We start from the raw sequence: 13,630 nt of genomic DNA on the forward strand, positions 1-13,630 counted from the left end.
AAACATAATGTATCGCAAAATATTGTGTTTATTGTACAGCCCCCACTGCGGTCTGCTGAAAGCTGATTGGCCGGCAGACTACATCGGCGATTTAAAAATTCAGAACAGCTGCTTTTAGTCGTGGACGTGTTTTGTTGGAGCCTGTTGCTAAATTAGAGGTTTGCACAATTCAAAAGAACTGTTTGTGATTTATTGTTGCTATATACCTTATTGAACGGTTTTTATATGTTCGTATGTAGTGGGATCCTGCATATTGAGGCGTAGTTTTTGAATAAACTGATTGTAAATTACAGTAGCAGTGCTTATTGTCAGTGGAAAGAAAGTTCTTACTACTAGCGTTACATTAATAATAACGTTTACAAGTCGAAATGCTTGATTTTTTTGCTTTTAACATTACATCATAGTTGACTTCCTGCAATAATCCCATCTATTCTAATAAAAAAAACATATTTGTGATAGGCAACGTTTATCCCTGTATTTTTATTTACTGCTGCTTTAGATAAAAATGGAGGATTTAGGAAACCGTCTGAAGCTGATGGTGAAAACATTCAGGAGAGAGAGCCACAGGCTTTTACAGTCTGAGAGGACCACTGTTCATGGAGCTGATGGTATGCTGATGGTGCTGCAGCTGGCCATGGCAGAAGTGAATAAACAGGTAATAAGCATTTTCCCTTTATTCTCTTTATACAATTCTCAATTTGAGGACAGTCAGTCTTGAAACTAAATTTGAATTCCATTCATTGATATGCAGAGGAGTCTGAAAAGAGTGTAAAGAAAGCATAGCATACCAGCCATATCCAACATCAAAAGGCATTATCACTCAATACACAAAGTAAAACTACTTTTTTTTGTACTGTAACTATTGATAATATATGCGTCATCTGGCCGCCAAACATTGAGGCCCAGTGCACCTCACAATCACGGCATAGTTCAATCGTGATGACTGTCATCACGTCTACAACTGATAACATCCCCACAGGTTTCCATCTGAGACCGCTCATGGTTCATTTTATTTGGACTGCAACAGGAAGACTTTCTGCTTTGGAGCTGATTGGTTCCGTGCCGTCAGTAATTACAGTGGCTGCTTTCACTGTTTTCTCTCTTCCTATGACAGCACGGCAGAGAGTTCAAAGTGGCTCTGAGTGATGTCCTGATGGTCTGGAAACACTTACTGTTAGACAAACTTCACCTGCCACCCCCCAGCTCTGCACACTTGGAGAACTATGACCTCATCCTGGAGGCATATGAATCCTTCCTGAAGCGCTCCAACACTGTGGACCTGGTTGATATCTGCTCCATGTACAAGCAGCTGAGCCCGTTGGACCTGAACCCAGAAGAACCTGTGAGCCCGGTGAGCAGGAGGAGGTTGAAATCTGATTGATGTTGATTATGAATGATCAGATTGGCAACAATATGTTTGAGATAAGATCATTACATTTATCTCTCTAATATTTTTTTTATTCTTTTGCCAAGATCCAGCTGTTTGAGTTCCTATCAGGTAATATTGAGCCCTCAGAGTTGCCAGATTCTTCAGTCCCATCAACACCGTGTAGTAAAGCCAAGCCCTGCAGCTCCAAGGTGAGCCCAGTCCTGTTTTCAATATTAAAAGCAATAAATAAAAAGTGCAACATGTTTCATAAACTATCAAAAGAAATCGTGTTTTTGCATTTTGCCCTGTACCTTTTTTATATAAATCTTTTTTTATTATTAATAAATGCTTTTTCTACCACTGGCAATACTTCATGAATCTACCTTTCTGGTCTACTTAATGTGTGCCTGGATTCTATCCCGCTCTTGTTTACAGGAACTTTATTTCATATCACTTAAGATTTAAGAGTACGATAGGAATTTAATTACCATCCAGATGTTTAAAACACAACACAATGTGAGGCTGTACGTGAGCTTCTGTAGCAGTCTCTTGGAGTTTATTACTGACTGTCGGCACCTTGTTTTTACTCTGAAGCTACTGTCCTTGAGCTTTGGATGTGCTAAATGGCAGATTTTAAGTTTTCTATCTGCTATGTAAATAACAGATTAAAGGGAGATATGCTAATGTGTTTTCTGCTTATCTTCTGTAGGTGAAAATGGCAGTGAGAAGAGTGTTCTGCTCCTATCTAAGTTTACTGGTAAATTCCAAGAACGACCTGGCCTTGGCGCTTACCCTTGACGTCCCGAGCCGCTCGCTTGGCCAACAGGCATTTACAGACATAAAGCATGCTGCACACAACAACAAGACTAGTCTTTTCTTGGTAAGAAAACCCCACTCAGCATGTTCTTCTGCCTTAGTGCTGAGGTATTTGCCTTTGACATCACTAGAAAACCACAACTATGGCTTTAAATTGAGAGGAATCTGGCGCCACATCTAGGTCTTTTCATACTTTTTTTTTTGCAGGCTGTAACATCTTTTGTGAGGGCCATCCAGCTTGGAGGAAAGGGCTATGCTCCAGCTGAGTCTGACCCGCTGAGGAAACATGTCAAAGGCCTGTCTGACTTTGTCCAGTTCTTAGACAACCTGGAAGAAATACTTGGAGAGATTCCTGACCCAAGGTACACATACAGCTTAATCCAGGCTTCTGCTCGCTCCCTGTCTTTCTGTTGGTTTTGAGGTAATGCCTCATTTGACAGAATCGCCTGTAAATGTTCTTTACAGTCCTTTCAGGACTGAACTGTAAATTCCTGATGGATTCCAGTTCAGTTTTGAGTCATTTCAATCAAAGTATTCACACAGATGTAGTTTGAAATTTCGGACCAAACTGCACTATTGTACAATATTCAGTGTATTTCCAAGTTTGTAGATATCAGGCCTTTCATGCATAAATTTCCCTAAGAGGCTCAATAACGTATGCCATTACTTATTATTACAGAGGAATTAGCTTATTTTGCTTATTTTCCAATAGTTAAAATGAGTCTGTTAGTCTTTGTGCTAAGCTGTTACTTGACGTGAGATTGACTTTAATGTTCCAGTCTGACTCTCAGCAAATATTTCCCAAAATGTCGAATGATTTAAGTATTCGTTATGAATACAGGACATAATGAGGCTATCTTCCTCTCTGAACCTTTCCACCTCTTCTAAATACTAAAATCTCTGACTTAACCAATAATGAAAGAATTTTAAATCTTGCCCTAACTTGGAGGTTAAAGCACCACAGCCGTTGACATTTTTCACTATTTATGGCCCAATTTTCATTTCTTAAATAGATACAGGGTGTCAACAGTATTCAGTTTTGTTTAATTCCAGTGATGTTATTCCCTCTATCAGCACTTTGAGTTTCTTACACAGTCTGTGGCTCTAACATCCAGTTATCCAAAATTTATGCCTTCATTTTCATAACACACCAAACAGTTTCCAAAAGCAGCTAAGTAGTAAAATTTCAAACAAAAAAAGACAAGGGCATTTATTTGGAGCTATTTTCAGATGCTGATTAGTTCAGTGCAGCCGCATGTGTTGAAGCTTTATGCTGTAAAAAAGACATCTGAGCTGTTATTACTCACTTACTGTCATTTAATCTTTGGTTGCAACAGCTAAACCAACGATAAATAACTGGTTCGAGGTAGATTATCCAGAACATGCTGGTACAAACCATTTGCTGACCTTTTCCATTTAAAGTTCACTCTAAAATGCTCCGTTTAATTTAGTGTGGCCTCATATTCTAATAGACGTATTTAATTTCCAGAGAAGTAATCCAGAGCTGCTGAGGGTCATGTAGAGATTCCAAGAAAAGTCGAGCACACTTTAGTACCTGGGAGCGACTGAAGTTTAACACAGTGAAACCTGTGATTTACAACTGAGTGGAATATTCTTGTACTGCTACACGTTTGTTAAAGTGAAGCAGGTTAAATTGTGCTGCTTCTTTCCTGTGATTCAGAACATAACAGAATTAAATTGTCACCTGTGATCAGACAATCCCACTGCAGCTTGTCATTGTTTCCTTGAAAAGCCCATAATGACTCTGCTAAGCTTCTCATGATAACACGTGGATCACTGAAGCATGTTCATCTTCAAATAGCTCGCTCCCTGTTCGATGCCCTCACTTGGATGATTTATTGTAAATCGTTGGAGCCCCACAGATCGTTGTCCATACCATTACAGATTACTTTAGATGTTGATAAAGAAGTGGTTATCAGATGATTTAGCCGTTCAATCTGTGGAAGGCGCCCTTTGTAGCTGTTGTTACAATGCTCCCCTCAGCCGAGCCATAACAACACACAGTGATGTTTGTGTAGTAGTGGATTTGGCTCCCGCTGCTCTTCTGAGGGTTCTCGGTTCATGCAGGTTGATGAGAGTCGCTAATGAACTCGGCCAACATGTGTCTTTCAACAGGCTGTGCCGTTACCCTCTCAGAGGAGTACTGTATTTCCTCACACAAACACCTTCTGTGGGGAGTTCAAGGCCCTTTGTACAGCGAACATCTGTTTTCCCCCAAATGATTCTGTTACTGAGCCCTGCTCGCTCACATCCGAGCGGGGTCACACTTGGACTACCGCCTCTCCACCTTACTGTGATGTTTTTTTACTAAGAAGTGATATGTTGCTATGATTTTTGGACATGCAGCACAGACGGTGAACAAACAAGAAAAGAAATCTGCCCCAGCTATAAGAAATCCTTGAGTCCATCGGCAAGTGCTGTGACAGTGCCTGGGGTGACCTTAACCGGGATTTGGAGCATATTTTCTGCTTCACAACTGTTAACATTGGCAAAGCTAAGTTACAGAGAAATAAAGCTCAACTGGATGTTAACGTTGAAACGTATACTCTGAGCCATTAAAGTTAGTGTCCAATTAATTGAATGTGAAGCTGCAGTATATCTTGAATAGATTTCAGATTAAGGCCCTGGCTTTTCTGGGTTTTCAGTTTTAGGAGAGAGTTATTCATGTTGGCAAATATCAGCTGAACTCCTGAACACTTTTAATTCCCTCCAGATGAAAACCTGCATGTGTGTTTTGCAGATGACTACTTCAGTTCTTTCCAAAACAAATGCATCACGACTGCCACTGTGCTTCTTTTCAGCATATGTGGAGCCAGGCTGGTGACCGCCATCAGGGCAGTGCTGGTGAAGGGACGCAGCAGCGGAGATGCAGTGTACGCTGCAGCCGAAGAGACGGCAACAGAGCTGAAGGAGAGGATCCGCCAGCTACACCAGATCCAGAAACAAGCTGTTAATGGAAGTGGGACCGGGATTAGTCCTGCCAGGGTAGATATAACCTCTGTTCTCCAGCCAGTCGGCTACGGTTTGCACATTCTAGCAGAAGCCACTTCATTGTCTGTCAGTCAGGTGTATGAGAGCTGATCGCCTACTGATTGGTGTGGTGGTGTTGTTGTTGTTCTCCAGCCAAAAATATACGCAATCAATCACGCTACAGCATACGGAGGCCGGGACACTGTGAAGGTGTTGATGGCAATGCTGGATGAAGAAGCCCTGGCTCCTCCCTGGCAGAACAAGGCAGACCTGCTGTCTGAGGACCAGCCTGTCCTCAACGGAGCGGAGGGAACCTGCATCCTTACACTATTCAGGTTGGCACCATAAGGCCTGCAAACAATACTTTGCCCTTCTGATAAGGCAGGATAATTCAGTTCATCCCATTGGTCCAGACTGAAATACTTCTACAATTCAATGCAACTCATACTAAAGTGTATACATTCTTTACCAGAGGGTCTTTAAAAGCGTTTTACATTAGTGAGTCTTGTAGAAACGAGTAGAATTGAGGTAACATTTCACTGTGTGCAACACAAAAGACTTGATTTGACCGTTTTCATGACCGCAAACATCAAGTCAGTGTGGGTCATTGTGGGAAAGCCCCTGAAAGAGGAAACACACCAACAGGAGACTCTACATATCTCCACTGAAACCATGTGGAGGAAAGTCCTCCCACAACACACTGCTCGAATTTATCTGGTCAAACATCTCAAATACAAATACAAATATAATATAAAGTAAAATGGCCACTGGCTGTGGTTGGGTGGGAACTTGCATTATGTCAGAGATGGATTACGTTGAGTAGCTGATGTACAGTTTGTTGCAGACGTCCAGCAGCGACTCAGTGTTGTGAAAACGTCTCACATGTTGATTCTCACTGTGTAAAGCTGCACAACACAGTGTTTCTCATTTTCTGGTCGGTGAGACCAAGTAACCCTGAAGCTTTTCTAATTTATAAAAACCTACTCCCTACTCAGATCCCCTGAAGTGTCCGCTGGCTGTTCTCCAGAACCCCTAAGGAACAGAGTACAGAGCCGACTAGACCTGCTCCAACCCAAGGTAACGTAGGCCCCTTCATCCAGCCCCTAGGACCCAAATCCAAACCTCAGTTACTTCAAATTGAATCAGATGTACAAACATTAAAAATAATGACTTTACATCCTGAATTATATTATATTATATTATTGGCTTAGCTGAAGCTCCCGTCTTAACCGACTTCTACCGTTCACCTTTTGCACAGCTGTGTTTTAGGTCTTTGTGTTGGTTTGACTGTGTGTTTGAATCCATGTTATAGAACGCATCCTTCACTGGTAATTAAAACCATTAACCAGACCTGATCATATATGATCTTACAGTGCAGAATCTAACGCACTGAACTGTATCTGCATCTTTTTACTGTCCTTTGCCCGTAGCTGTGACCTCAGCTGTTCCCTTTCCTTGTTAATTTAGATTATACAGCCTCTACTGTTGAAGTTTTTTGAAATATAATCAAAGATAATTAGTTCAGGGAAAAGTAATTCACTAAATCTTCTTAAGTACAGTTTGTAAATACAAATCTCTTCATGTGGTTTTTCTCTTTTATTCTTCTTTGTGGTTTCATTCCACGAAAACTGGATTTTTGAGGTCAACACTGAATCAATATTTGGAAGTTGAAATAATCCTGTAACAATATACGTATTGGCCAGTAGTCCTTTGTTTTTACCACGAACCCTTTAACATAAACACACTGTCTCGATACACCTCTTACATGCATACTCAACATATTTGCTTGATTTCTTGTGTAGTGTTAAACATCAGAAAACCAAAAAAACTTTTTTTCTATGAAAACCCAAAAATCCAACTTGGTATAAAGCGATACCAAAAAAGGTTTGAAATTCTCAGGTGGTAGTTTTGCTTGAAAATAACTTGGCAATTAACTCATTTTTGACGTTGCTGATTAATTTTCTTTTAACAAATTCGTTCAACTCGTTGTTGCAGCTTGATTTAACATATGGACAAAATAAATAAGTCTTCTCTGATGGACACATGGTTCATGTAATTACTCAGATGGTCAAGTTGAAACGTGCAAATTCATGCTATAATCCCAAATAATGCAACAGCTGCTTTACGAGGCTTATTTAAAAACATGCAGTGTTCTGATGTTGCATGTTGTAATGTCTGTGTGTTAGAAGACTGTGTCAAATAATCAACCCATATATTGAAATGTCTACTGATATACATGGAAACTGTCAATTTACTTGCAGAAGAGAATGTTTAATATGCAGGATTGCTGTTGTTATGTGTCTGGGTACTTCTTTCACCACTACATACACAATCCACATCTGCTGAGTCATCCCAAAGCACCAGTTTTAGAGACTGGTGCAGGACTGCTCTTTTAGCATGGAGCAGCTCCACTGTGTGAACTCCCTTTAAACATGTATGCTAAACCCATTTTGAAATGGTTCCTTTATTTGATTGCGCTAGCAGATGTCATTTTAGCTCCCCACAATCTGGCTGCCTTCCTGTTTGAGTGCGCTGTAATGGTCCCTGGGCAGCGCACTGCTTCCTGAACTTGGTGAGCGGAAGCTTTCTGCATCAATTTCACTTTGAAGATGCCATATCAGTCGCGTAACTCGACTAGCAAGGGAAACTTGAAAGGTTATTGTTTCCTGTTGTCTGCTGAAAGACTTTATCCCAGACTTCTGCAGCAGTTTCATCATGCACTGACGTCAACTGGCACACACAGAGATGCACAGATTTAGTTTCAGCTTTTGGGAGATTTCCAAATCTTCTCCTCGGTGCCACAGATGATCCAAACACAGTAAAACCTTGACTAAAACTCTTAACTCCACTTTTGTACAGCTGCACTTTCACATCGGTTTGTGAAAATATACTAATAGTAGCATCCTACCACAGTATACGTGCTTATTTTCTGAGTGACTGATAATTGTAATGGTGCACCTGTTCCTCATTCTTCCTTTTATCACCTGCGTGTATGAGAACATGTCAAAACACAAAGCCGCAGAAATTGCTTGCACCTGCCTTTGGAAGTGTTATCAAGAATGTCTTGGTCAGGTGTCTCCAGCACCGGGTCAGACGGTTTATGAGGGCTATTTCAGGACATCCATCTTCAGAAGAATGAGGCCTGTCTGACTGCATGGTGCCATGTTGAGCACCCACCTGTTGTAATTGGATTATATGTTCTCCATCAGTCATAGTTTGGCCACGTTCACTCTTCCATCCCCTCCCATTGTTTCAGGAGTGTTTTATTAGAATGCAACTGGGCCAGCATTCATTTTTAGCTCCATTACTGAAGTGTGCGTTGGTCCCAGCATTACAGTTGTTCTAGGTGCTCTTTTAAAACGCAGAGGCTTTGATATCTCCGTGCTTTACAGACACTCCCAGCTTTGCTCGCTGTGTTTTCTTTTTTTCCTCCCTCACATTTCTCCTCCCTCATGTGGCCCACTGGCCTGAAGGGTGAAATCCTTGGATTGTGATAATCCCAGGCAGGCGTAGATCAAACAGTGGATGAAAAGCTGTGGATCTGTGTGCCCCTGGGCCGGGATTGCAGTATTCAATAGGATTCACTTTGTTATAACTAACAAGTCCAGAAGGCTTTTAAAGAAGTCTTAAACAGGGAAACGGCTTCTACTCTTAGGTCAAAGAGTCAGTTTATCAAAGACTATCATCAGCATCAATGGCCACGACCTCAGACAGAACTTCAATCCTCTGGACCAATCAAAGGCCAGACTGTATTTCTCCAGTTCCTCAGTCACTAGACTGGGAAGAGACCCGCTGGTTCACAATGTCTTCCATTTCATTATTATTGAGGTCACTGTGCTCTTGGGAACGCTCGATCCTTTAGATCCTTTAGTCCATTAAAAAGTGAGTATTTACTGAAGCAACTGTAACTAATGACATTCCCATCAGCCTCAGCTGTCGAGCAAATTAGCAAACACAGCCCCAGAGTCACTAGCATGGCTGTAGACATTCAGGGCTTCCTGCTCTCTTGTTGAGTTGTTTAAAATGTGCAGAAGTGGAAAATTACTTATTGAAATTTTAGTGTGACTGTGGGGGTTTTTGTTTCAAATCAACAAAGTAAAAGCCAGAAAGTATGTTTTGAAAGCTGGAAACTTACAGTAGGCCACATGCCCTGAGTCACCGATACTGATCATCAACTATGTCACCCTATCATAACAGCTGGAGTTATTCTATTTTTTTTATTTCTGTTAATTCCAGGTCAGAGACAGAGTCATCCGATCCCAGTTTGCATGCACTTACAAAGATGAAGAACTGCCACTCAACCGTGTGTTGGAGTTCCCCAGCACCAGCCAAGTTCCCACCTGTGTGCACCCAGCACCCAAACTCAAAACCACCGCAGCTGTTGATGAGCAGAGCTGTTTTGATGTGGAGGACGGCGCCTCAGGTACAGAGTCGACCTTCATTTGCAGAAAAAACTCCACAGGTACTTTTTGTACCCTGCTGCATGCAGAGAAATATTTAAAATGTCAACACAAGCATGGAGTGTTCTTTCTACTGGGATATTTTTCTGTTTCCTCTGACGCCACACAGCTGGACGGAGGCCCAGGCACACCTTCCCAGCTCCAGCCTTGAACCCTTCCAGTCCCAGGGCTGGGACTGGTGCTTACGATGATACATTAAACGAATCCCCATTCTATAAAACGTACTCACCCCCGCATCTGTAGTAAAAACCAAAACGGACATGCACTCACAGACTTTTTGCCCATTTCCCCTTCTGTCTTTTGTTTCGTGGGATTTCAGGCTCGGCTCCATCAGGCTACATGACAAATGTTAAATTTCACCTTTGTAGAATAAACATACAGCCTGTCTCAACTAGCACTTAACGTCAACAATTTCGTCACAGTCTCTCCCGGTTTTTTTCTTTTTCTTCCACCTACTGACTTGTCACACTTGCTCTTGCTTTGTTTCAGACTCTCCAGCAAAACCTACCTCTAAGAGTCCAAATAAGGTGCAGAGTGGAGCTCGGCGGGGGGCTGCTCTCGGGCCAAGAAGTGCAAATGTCCAGAACACAGGTGCCGGTCTAGGCAGCAGGAAAAAAGCTGACATTCAGATGCAGAGCAAGTGTAACAAAAGGAAGCAGGCGGATTCTGAGCAACATGGAGGTTCAGAGAACCAGCCTCCAGAGAAGAAACGGCCCATTAGTGTCAAAATGTCTGGTAACGGTACCAGCAGGGCCGCGGGAAAGAAGAAGCTGATAGCTGGGCAGGGAAAGCTGACCAGCTTCTTCAGAGTTTAATCATCATTTGCATGGTTTCATGGTTTCATGGTTTCATGGATGTGGACTTTGAGTGTTGCTCAGCTGATTTCTCCAACTGACAAATCCTGTGTACATAAAGTCTGCAAATGTTCTGGAGCTGCGACCAATCATCACATTTAGCTTCAGTTCAACTGTTTAATCAGCTAAATATGTTTGGAAATGTTCAATCTGTATCAGGACTGGTAAAAGATAGGCTAATGCCTCTCTGCCTATCTGGTGAAATCTAAAGGTGTTGGTATACAGGTCGGAGCTAAACCCAGGTTGGCTGTCGCACTCTAATTTCAGTTTCTGCTTTTCTATGGACTAAACCCACAGAACACTGAGGTCTAGAGATGAGGATGGAGGGTTTACTACCTTTAATTGACAGCTGACTCCCTCTTACACATGCAACTTTTGACAGCGAAGGTAAAATAGCATCAGTGGATTTAACATGTCCCACTATTCCTTTGTTAGGTCTATAAAAACCTGATGCCTGTTTTGTCCTTGAGCTGTTTTCAACCCAATCTAACATGAAGGGAGAAAAGCTTTGCATTTGGAAAAACAGGAAATGGCAAATGTTTGCAATTTCAGCTTGGAAAATGACTTCAATGAGTCATTGATTTTGGAAAATTGTACTTCAAATGGCACTGTTTTCATCCGCTAGTGGGAAACTTGAGTGGCTACAATATAAATGCATGAGTTTGATAACAGATCCTTGGGAGTCTGCCCTCAATCAGTACGCTTCCTTTCTCCAAAGCATGTGGTTAATATGCCCTTGTTTGCACTTTAAGTGTATTTAATGATTCGTTGATTATATTTAACCTGTAAAATTCCACAGTGAGGTCAACACTGTAATGAATGATGTAGGTTTCTGATTTTAATAAACTTTTATTTAGTTTCACGTGTTGGTGCACTTTGTTTTCTACATGGAACTAAATTCAGTGTAACATGAAGATGAGCATTCAAAAAAAGCAGCAGCACAGCTTCGACATTTAAACTTCCCAGCAGGGTCTGTAGACTCTTCCTATCATGCACCGCAACACTAAAACAGGGAAGGAAACGATACAGCATTATTAGCATCATTAGTCGGTATAAAGACATGAAAGGTGAAACTGTGCAACATGGTGATCGTTCACACGGGTTTTACTGAGACTTACTGTCGAGGTCAGTGTCTCTACGATCTATTTTCACACCGTACTCTGCAGGACTGTGGCTCAAGCTTCGGTCTGTGAGCAGAGGAAGGCCTCGGGTAAAGGCAGAGTTCAGCCCACGAGTACCGTGTCCTTTTAGCCTCGTGTCCTGAAACACAGTATTGATCAGTGATGACATGTGGCACCGTAAGACCACACACGTTCCCAAACTGCAGGATCTGAACTCTGGATCGTCAAGTTGCAACAAATTGGCAACAGCTTTCAGAGATTATCTTTTCAGTGGAAGCGCAGGTGTTGGATCTGTCTTTTACCAGCTGATCCAAGCCACAGGAACCCCAAATGGAAAAAATGTGTTTCCCCGTTTTTACTATATCGCAGTGGCCTGTTTTCTTCCACAGCCCGGGTTCACCCATATGGCTTTGTTCTCTCCATCATGGCTGCCTGTTACCCATTACTGCACAGATAATCACCATGTTCTTGACACACAGGAGACGCAGCCGCCAGATAAACTCTTTGCACACTGCCAAACGTTTGAGGGAGCACAGATATCATCATTCTTCCCGCTGTAATTCCAATAAATCTTTATAGGCTTGTGATCATTTGACCTTTTCAGCTAACAGTATTTCCCAGTTTTCCAAAGCTGCTGTAAAATATTTTCATAGATGTGTATGAAATGTTGACTTAACAGTAGAGAGGAGAACAGTGGCCAGTCGAAAAGGGTCAAATGTTCAGTTGCAGGATGGAGATAATGTGCTCTTTGTTGTTGAACTGTGGTTTGCAGAAGTTGTTTATAGAACGAACTCTCATACAGGGCGTCATTATGATACGTGACAGGACAGCTGAAGCTGAATTACTGCAATAGGAGAGTAGCCAAACAGTTTATTTGGGATGAATTAACAATCATTTAAATAGCACCTACAGTTTATTTTAGTTAAAGGTCAGTTCACTAATATCTAAAAAAATTTAATTTATATTCCTTAACTGTTCTGTCTAGACGTGCAGTTTTCATTTGCATTCCCTGTTTTAGAGATACACATCTGAGATTTGGCTCTGTCCTGGTACAACCGAGGCTAGTGAAATTTAATTTGTAGTAGTTAAAAAACTGATTTAAAAAGTCACAAAGAGAACAACACTATCAATGAACCATTATTTAAAGTGCTTATCCTGTGTTGAAGGGATGGTGAAGCTGAATCCAGCTGTCGCTGGGTGAAAGGCGAGGTGCCGATCACACATACAGACAATTCAGAGCCACCAGTTAAATGTGCAAGAAAGGAGGGCCCTATCAAACCAGGACCCACATTTCTGCACCGATTTAGTGTGAAAGCTTTAAAAAATTACATCTTTGAAGAATTTTACCCTTTAAACAGCTTCAAACTGTGAAAATACATCAACAACTGCATTGAGACACTTACTGACACAATGATTTTAGGGTTCCCGTCTTCATCCCTGACGTTGTCCAGCAAAAGACTTTGTCTGCGCAAAGTGGGAACCACAATGGGCTCGGACATCATCTCATCCCCCAGTAACACACCCAGAACATCTTGTTCTGTCAGGCTGTCTTCTGCTTTAGTCACAGGTTTTGCCAAAGTGACCAAATGGCTGCTCAGCTCAGAGAACAGCATTAGAGCAAACAGGGCAGAGTAGATGGAGATCATAGTATCTACAGCGTTTAGTTCTTGGACCTGGATCTATCCTCACCTAATGACTGTTGTGACGGGTGCTCAGCTGCTTTATATATTGAGGGACAGTGAATTGTTACATGTAAAAACATACCTAATTTTCCTGCAGGGCTGCATTAAAAGGTCAAAGGTCAGAGCAAATGTGCTGTGATATCTTAAATAGGTTTCTTTATTTTTATTCATAGTAGACAAAGAAGGGAGACATAGTAGGTGACGAAGGCCCACAGGAGGTCAAAGTGCAAGAATTAATCGTGGATCTGTTCCTGCAAAATCCACACGCTGAAATGAAACCAGCAGGTGACAGAACAGAGACGCATCCAGAGGTCACAGTGAGTCATTCTCTCTGAAT

The 13,630-nt window shown here is 41.7% G+C and overlaps 2 protein-coding genes across 2 annotated transcripts; one reads left to right on the forward strand and one right to left on the reverse strand.

The window, feature by feature from the left end:
- Nucleotides 1-99: 99 nt before the first annotated feature.
- parpbp (PARP1 binding protein) lies at nucleotides 100-11,281 on the forward strand. Its single transcript, XM_026361455.1, has 11 exons — nucleotides 100-158; nucleotides 500-655; nucleotides 1,115-1,351; nucleotides 1,474-1,578; nucleotides 2,079-2,249; nucleotides 2,393-2,547; nucleotides 5,008-5,191; nucleotides 5,330-5,511; nucleotides 6,172-6,253; nucleotides 9,413-9,599; nucleotides 10,126-11,281. Exons 2-11 carry the CDS (start codon nucleotides 506-508, stop codon nucleotides 10,449-10,451), a joined length of 1,779 nt encoding a protein of 592 aa, XP_026217240.1. The 5' UTR covers nucleotides 100-158; nucleotides 500-505; the 3' UTR covers nucleotides 10,452-11,281.
- An 82-nt stretch (nucleotides 11,282-11,363) lies between these two features.
- On the reverse strand, nucleotides 11,364-13,284 carry pmch (pro-melanin-concentrating hormone). Its single transcript, XM_026363890.1, has 3 exons — nucleotides 13,015-13,284; nucleotides 11,609-11,750; nucleotides 11,364-11,493 (listed from the first exon to the last, which is right to left on the reverse strand). The coding sequence occupies exons 1-3, from the start codon at nucleotides 13,255-13,257 to the stop codon at nucleotides 11,444-11,446; spliced, it is 435 nt and encodes a 144-aa protein (XP_026219675.1). The 5' UTR covers nucleotides 13,258-13,284; the 3' UTR covers nucleotides 11,364-11,443.
- Nucleotides 13,285-13,630: the final 346 nt, after the last annotated feature.

This window comes from Anabas testudineus, chromosome 23, assembly GCF_900324465.2.
Source record: "Anabas testudineus chromosome 23, fAnaTes1.2, whole genome shotgun sequence".
Taxonomy (NCBI): Eukaryota; Metazoa; Chordata; class Actinopteri; order Anabantiformes; family Anabantidae; genus Anabas; species Anabas testudineus.

Excerpts from the sequence above, each read along its gene's own strand:
- parpbp (XM_026361455.1), top strand. The coding sequence starts at position 506 with ATGGAGGATTTAGGAAACCGTCTGAAGCTGATGGTGAAAACATTCAGG. Across the intron at positions 656-1,114 it reads TGGCAGAAGTGAATAAACAG|CACGGCAGAGAGTTCAAAGT; the intron begins GTAATAAGCATT and ends TTCCTATGACAG. Across the intron at positions 2,548-5,007 it reads GGAGAGATTCCTGACCCAAG|CATATGTGGAGCCAGGCTGG; the intron begins GTACACATACAG and ends GCTTCTTTTCAG.
- pmch (XM_026363890.1), bottom strand. The coding sequence starts at position 13,257 with ATGATCTCCATCTACTCTGCCCTGTTTGCTCTAATGCTGTTCTCTGAG. Across the intron at positions 11,751-13,014 it reads ACCCTAAAATCATTGTGTCA|GACACGAGGCTAAAAGGACA; the intron begins GTAAGTGTCTCA and ends ACTGTGTTTCAG. Across the intron at positions 11,494-11,608 it reads TAGAGACACTGACCTCGACA|TGTTGCGGTGCATGATAGGA; the intron begins GTAAGTCTCAGT and ends TCCCTGTTTTAG.